Here is a 6,000-nt window from a genome sequence, read left to right on the forward strand (position 1 = left end):
GCCAGGTAGTAAATAGTTTAGGCTTTTTAGGCTGCATGTAGTCTCTGTCACATATCCTTTTTTTTAAAAACAAACCTTTAAAAATATAAAAACCATTCTTAGCTCACAAGCCATGGGCTGTAATGTGCTGGCCCCTGCTATAGGTAAATTATGATACCATCTGTTAATAATTTCAACCTCATCAAATTTATACATGCACATTATATATAATTCTGTGTAATTACATATAGGTATGTATACATATATATATATAATTTAAAGTTACTAGCAATGTGGAATAATTATGGTGTCAGTGGCATCTTTAGTTTCTGGTTTTAATAGGAATGCTTCTAATATTTCATTTTTAAGAGTAATAGGTACTATGAATTCTTGTTAGATTTTTATTTTCAAGTTAAATAATTTTATTTTTGTTTCTAGATTGCCTAAAGTTTTAGTCAGGAATAGGCATTTAATTTTGGGAAATGACATTTCTGTTCCCAATGAATTAATAATATGACTATCTACATTTAATATTAATATAAATAATTACATTAATAAACGTACTTAAAATTATCCTTTCATTTCTGGGATAAAATACTAAGTGGCTATTATGTAGTATTCCTTTAATGCATTATGAGTTCTGTTTCATAATGTTTATTTAGTAGTTCTCTTATCTAGTATTTCTCTTGTCTATAAATATAAATGAGTCTATATGCTGTTCTCCTTTTGTAACCCCTATGTAAAAATAAATTGGACCTCTTTGAACTATCCTAAATGTCTGGTAACCATTTTAATATGCTTAAACTCCTTTTTGCATTGCATTCTGGAAGAATCATTCAGTTCACTCTTCCTGCAAGTTAATTTTCTTTTCAGCTCTCTTCATTCTATGTATTTATTTTTCATAGCCATGCTTTAAATTTCTAAGGACTCTTATTATTCTTAGTATAACCTTTTTTTTTTCCGTGGAATTGTCCTTGTAACAGATGTACCATCTCCTTGAATTTCTCCGGATATATATTAAGATATGCATCACAGGGAAGTAGCTTATGCTATGGTGGGAACGGCTAGGCAAGTTCAAAATCCTCAGGGCAGGCTGTCAGGAAGGGCAGGCTGGACCTCTGGGGCAGGAACAAAGCTGTAATACACAGGCATAATTTCTTCTTCATCAAGGAAACCTCAGCTCTGCCCTTAAGGACTTCTAACTGGTTGATTTAGGCTAATTCAGATTATGTAGGATAATCTGCTTTACTGAAGAGCAACTGATATATGAGCTTTAATCACATCTACAAAATACAGTAACACCTAGATTTGTGTTTGATTGGGTAACTGTGTACTGTAGCCTAGCAAAATTGACACATAAAACTGACCTTGGAGAAAAATAGTCATGTTTATCTCTAATGGGTCTATTATTTTTATTTTAAGAGCTATTTGGAATCCTCAGTAAATTTTAAGAGTATAAAGAGGTTCTGAACCAAAAGTTTGAGACTTGCTGCTCTAAGGAGAGTGGGAGGAAGATGCTTTACATTGAAGGTAGTTTGTGGCTGGGCAAAGCAGCCTTTCTCCCTATCCTGTTGCCATTTGCAGAAGCCCAAAGTTAATTCTGAGCAGATTCCTCTGAATCAGCTCCACTTTTCCTTGACCCCCTGTTGAAAGACCTCCAGTTTAGATAGCTGGATCTACCTAACAGAGAAGGGCAGCCATCGATCTGTTGATGTTATACTGGAAATTGTGCCATGGCCTTGAATGTTTCCTTGCTCAGGATACTCAGGTGGCACATTCTAGGCTCCTTAGCTTAGCCTTCTTCCTTCTGCTTGGGTCTGGGAATTTAGATTGATTTATAAAGCTAGATTATTGTTAAATTCAGACTGTATTTATTGATTACTTACTACATGCATAGCACCGCTCTTAATGCAGTATCAGTCTTTCCCAAAAGCTGTTGTCACCTAATATATTGTACTTTAGCTTTAAAAATCCTTATATTTCGTCTGTAGCAAATAGTCAACTTCATGTCAAATTGGAATATCTGTGTGTGTGTGTGTGTTGTCTGTGTGTGTGTGTGTGTGTTGTCTGTGTGTGTGTGTGTGTGTGTGTGTGTAGAGTTTAAACTATTCATTAATAGCCAGAATTTGCTATAAACCATCCCCCTCCCTGACATTTATAGAGTAGGCAAAAACACTCTGCTGACTTTTGGAAGTGAGCATGGAATTCATAAATGTATTTTTTTCCAGGCACTGAGTAATGAAATCAGCCACTTAAAGATCTCAAAAAAGTTGAAATTTAAAGAAAGACAAATGACTAAATTAATGCAGTGAACCTAATTTTTAAAATAAATATATCTTTGGAATTTAGTAATGTGAACAAGCATATACCATTAAAAAATCATACTTTAAAATTACAATACAGTTAAAAAGCTAACACATCTACAATAGGACTAGTGTTTTTACTGTTACTTGTATCGTCAGCTTTCCTTTGATTCGGTAATTGTAATTATATCATTATTCACTAAAAGTTTCATAACATTCTTGTTCATAGATTATATAGATGTAGAATCTCTCCTTATACTTTTAAATATTTCTAATCATCCTAATAATGAAAAGCAATGCATGTGTAAAACCTAAAAATGTGCTTCATAATAAAATCATACTTCAGGAGAATTATGATAATTTGCGATCTTGATAATTAATGATGTTTCATGAGCGTTAACTCATGTAGCTTGATTCTGCCTGGTTCCTAGTGAAGAGAAACAACTCCAGTGCTTTCTCTCCCAATGAAGAAAGTATAGTGGAATTCAAACGTGTGAGAGCTATAATAAAAAGGATCACTTTAATTCCACTTCTACCTTTGAAAATACTTGGTTAGTGTATTATATTATTACACAACTGCTACTATAATGGAACTAATATCTGTTAATAGGTTTCTGCTTTGCTTTATATTTATGAGCCTATGATAGATTCAAGAAAAAAAATTGCCTTCCCTCTCCCTCTAGGTGTTCATCTATATCATTGTGTCACCTCTCTGTGGTGGATTTACATGGCCAAGTTGTGTGAAGAAATAAAACAAGGAAAAGTTATCATTAACCAAGGATATGAGAGAACAAGGAGTTAAAAGCAATCCATGTGATTCAAGCCTTTGAATACTGACAGATGGTGTCTGCCAGTCTCTTCAACTCTCTTCTATTTCTTTTTTTTAATCTTGTTGTATGCTTCCAGATTTATCTTTGTCCAGTTTATTCCAGTGCACTTCAGATTGAACCATTTATTGCAGCAGTAGCCTTAAAAAGGCTTTTGTTTCTTTAGTTCATTAACTAGAGTCATCTGCTTAGAGAAACATTTTTGTTTGCAATTGCACAAAGCTATCACCAAGGTAGAAACCACCAGTCTTAAACACTGTCTACTAAGACTTTGGATGAACTTTGTTTGTGCACACAACAGTATTCAAGAGAAAGCATTGCTAACATCTCATCCTAATGTCTTTTGCTATTGAAGAGTTTTAGGTGCTTGAAAACAATATAAATGGAGAATTGTTGTTACTTGGGGAATTGTAATTAATTTGTTGGTGCTGCTTGTTTCCAGGAGCCCATGCAGGTAAAGTTTTAAACATTTTCTTTCAGTCATATGGGGAACATTTTGCTAGCCCATTAGAAACACACAGATGTAACCTTGTCCTCCTAGTATTCACTTTCAGGAAGAAAGTTTTAACCATTCACAAACTTTGCAGAGCTTGATATCCTCTCTTTCCCCCATTGCAGTTGATTTGAAAAGATGATGGTTTAAATATTGTTGAAGGTTGTGGTTTTTTATATATTTCTTTCTCTTTGGTGGATAATTAGGGCAATTGTACGGTTAATAGAATGGGTAGTATAGGAGATGGAAAGGCAAACTCTTCTGGCTCACCAGAGAAAAATAAAAGAACCACAGTGGATGTGCTAGTGTTTTAGAGATGTATGAAGAGGAGGTAGTGTGGGTAATTTTTTCCAGTCTGGGAGAAGCCCAAACTGAATATAGACAACTGCCAACTCTAGGGTTTGGGTTTGACTGCTGTTGAGTACTAGTTTTAGTATCCTTTGTGGATTAATAAATTCTCTAATCTGACTAGTTTTGAAGAATTCTTTTGTGAAACTTGAGAGTAGACATCATGGTGTATAGAAACAATACCAGAAAGTGTAACATCCATTTAACTGCAGTGTGGGAAAACTGGAGTGTGATCATACTGCTTTGGCTACACTGGCATCTGTTAGCTATTATGTAGTTTGGTGTGTATCTGAAAGGACATTTGCTGCCCTAAATCTAATTGCATTTATTTATCAGTAAATGCCAGTAAATGGAAATTATACTACACTTGACTATTTTCCAAATGAAAGAACAATGTAGTCTGTAAAATCTAGCCATCTGTGTAATCCTAGTCACGTGCCTTGAATATATACGTGTCACATAATCTGACTCATGCTACCTGTTCTTCCATCTGCATACACCTTTTCATTCATGCTCTCTGATTCATTTCTTTCACATACACTTTAGGCCCACTGGAACTCTTCGTGATCACACATAGCACAGGTGTTTCTCGGTCTTCTTTATCAACACTAATGCCTTTTAATTACATCAGCATTTCCTACTGGAAAACACATTTCTTCCAGGAGAACATTTGGCATTCCTGCATAATAATTTCCAGATGTCTTTAATCCAAAGAAAAAGACTTAAAAGCTTATTTCCCTTTCTTATACACACCTGAGTAAAACTGATGTGCATGTTTTAGGGATAAATTACTTAACTGTTCATTGGTCTATTTATGTATAAGAATGCTTTTGAAAGCACATATCTTGTTTTAAATGACGCACAAATTGAAGGCATTAATAAAATTTAAGACTACTGCAATGAGCTTTCCTCCTTGAATCTAATTTCGTCTGATGACGTTTTATCATAGTTCACTTGTGCTAAAAATACATTAAGAATTGTGGCCCGGGAGGAGTTAAGATGGCAGAGTAATAGGGGGAGCCTATGCTTGCCTCATCACTTGAGCACAGATAAATATCAAATCATTCTGAATACCCAAGAAATCAATCTGAGGACTTAGAGAACAAACTGCACAACTAGTGGGAGAAAAGAGGCCACACTGAGGAAGGTAGATGTAGAGATGGGATCTGGAGGAGAATAGAATCATGGGTGCTGCAGAGAAGCAGAACCCCTGATTAGGGAGAGAGGAGAGAAGGAGAGTGAGAGTGCATGTGCAGTGCACAAGGTAAACAATTCCCCAGGGGTGCCTGGGTGGCTCAGTGGGTTAAACATCTGACTCTTGGTTTCGTCTCAGGTCATGATCCCAGGTTATGGGATCAGCCCCATATCGGGCTCCGTGCTGAACATGGAGCCAGCTTGGGATTCTCTCCCTCTCCCTCTGCCCCTCCCTGCCTTGCATGCTCGCTCTCTCCCTCCCTCCCTCTCTCTCTCTCTCTCTCAAAATAAATAAACTTTTAAAAAATTCCCCAAAATCATTGATGGGGAAAATGAGAGGACCTGATTATCCCAAGTTTTTATAAGCAACAGAGCTCAAAGTCTGAAGTCATAGAAGTGCACACCATCACCAGGGTGGAGCTTGGTGGGCATAGAGGTGTTCCTGTGGAGGAGGGCAGAGGCCCAAGAATGGACAGCATGGTCTGAGAATCCTCTGGGTGGCACTGGGAGAGACAGTTCCCCTTCTTGGAGTGCATTTAGGAGAGGTGGCACTGTCTCTCCACAGACAGCAGAGTCATTAGGTACCATTGAGTTCATTAACATAGCAGAGGCACCTGCTGAGGGCAGCTAACTTGGATGTTGGCTTTTTGCTGAACTTTACCATAAACTCCAAGCCGCTGTGCTTTTGTGCAACTGCCCTTCTGGGACACACCACCAGCTGCAGCACAGCAAGACTCTCCCCTAGAAGATCAGTGCAGGCCCATGCCATGACAGATCCCTAAAATTTGGAGTTTTGAAACCCAACCAGTGCACCTGAGGTACAACACAGGACTGTGCTGCTGGGTGGGCAGATAAA

The 6,000-nt window shown here is 37.1% G+C and overlaps 1 protein-coding gene across 2 annotated transcripts in view; it reads left to right on the top strand.

Annotated features, from left to right (window-relative positions):
• The window catches only part of VAMP7 (vesicle associated membrane protein 7), a 56,889-nt gene extending 53,677 nt beyond the window's left edge, over positions 1-3,212 (top strand). For both annotated transcript variants that reach the window (XM_047100699.1, XM_047100700.1), the window contains exon 8: positions 2,966-3,212. In XM_047100699.1, coding sequence (XP_046956655.1) covers positions 2,966-3,034 — 69 coding nt within the window. In that variant the 3' untranslated portion in view covers positions 3,035-3,212. The remainder of the gene's footprint in view (positions 1-2,965) is intronic.
• Positions 3,213-6,000: the final 2,788 nt, after the last annotated feature.

The sequence above is a fragment of the Lynx rufus genome, unplaced genomic scaffold (genome assembly GCF_022079265.1).
Source record: "Lynx rufus isolate CCGP_SWC_20201006 ecotype Redwood Valley unplaced genomic scaffold, mLynRuf1.p SCAF_52, whole genome shotgun sequence".
NCBI lineage: Eukaryota > Metazoa > Chordata > Mammalia > Carnivora > Felidae > Lynx > Lynx rufus.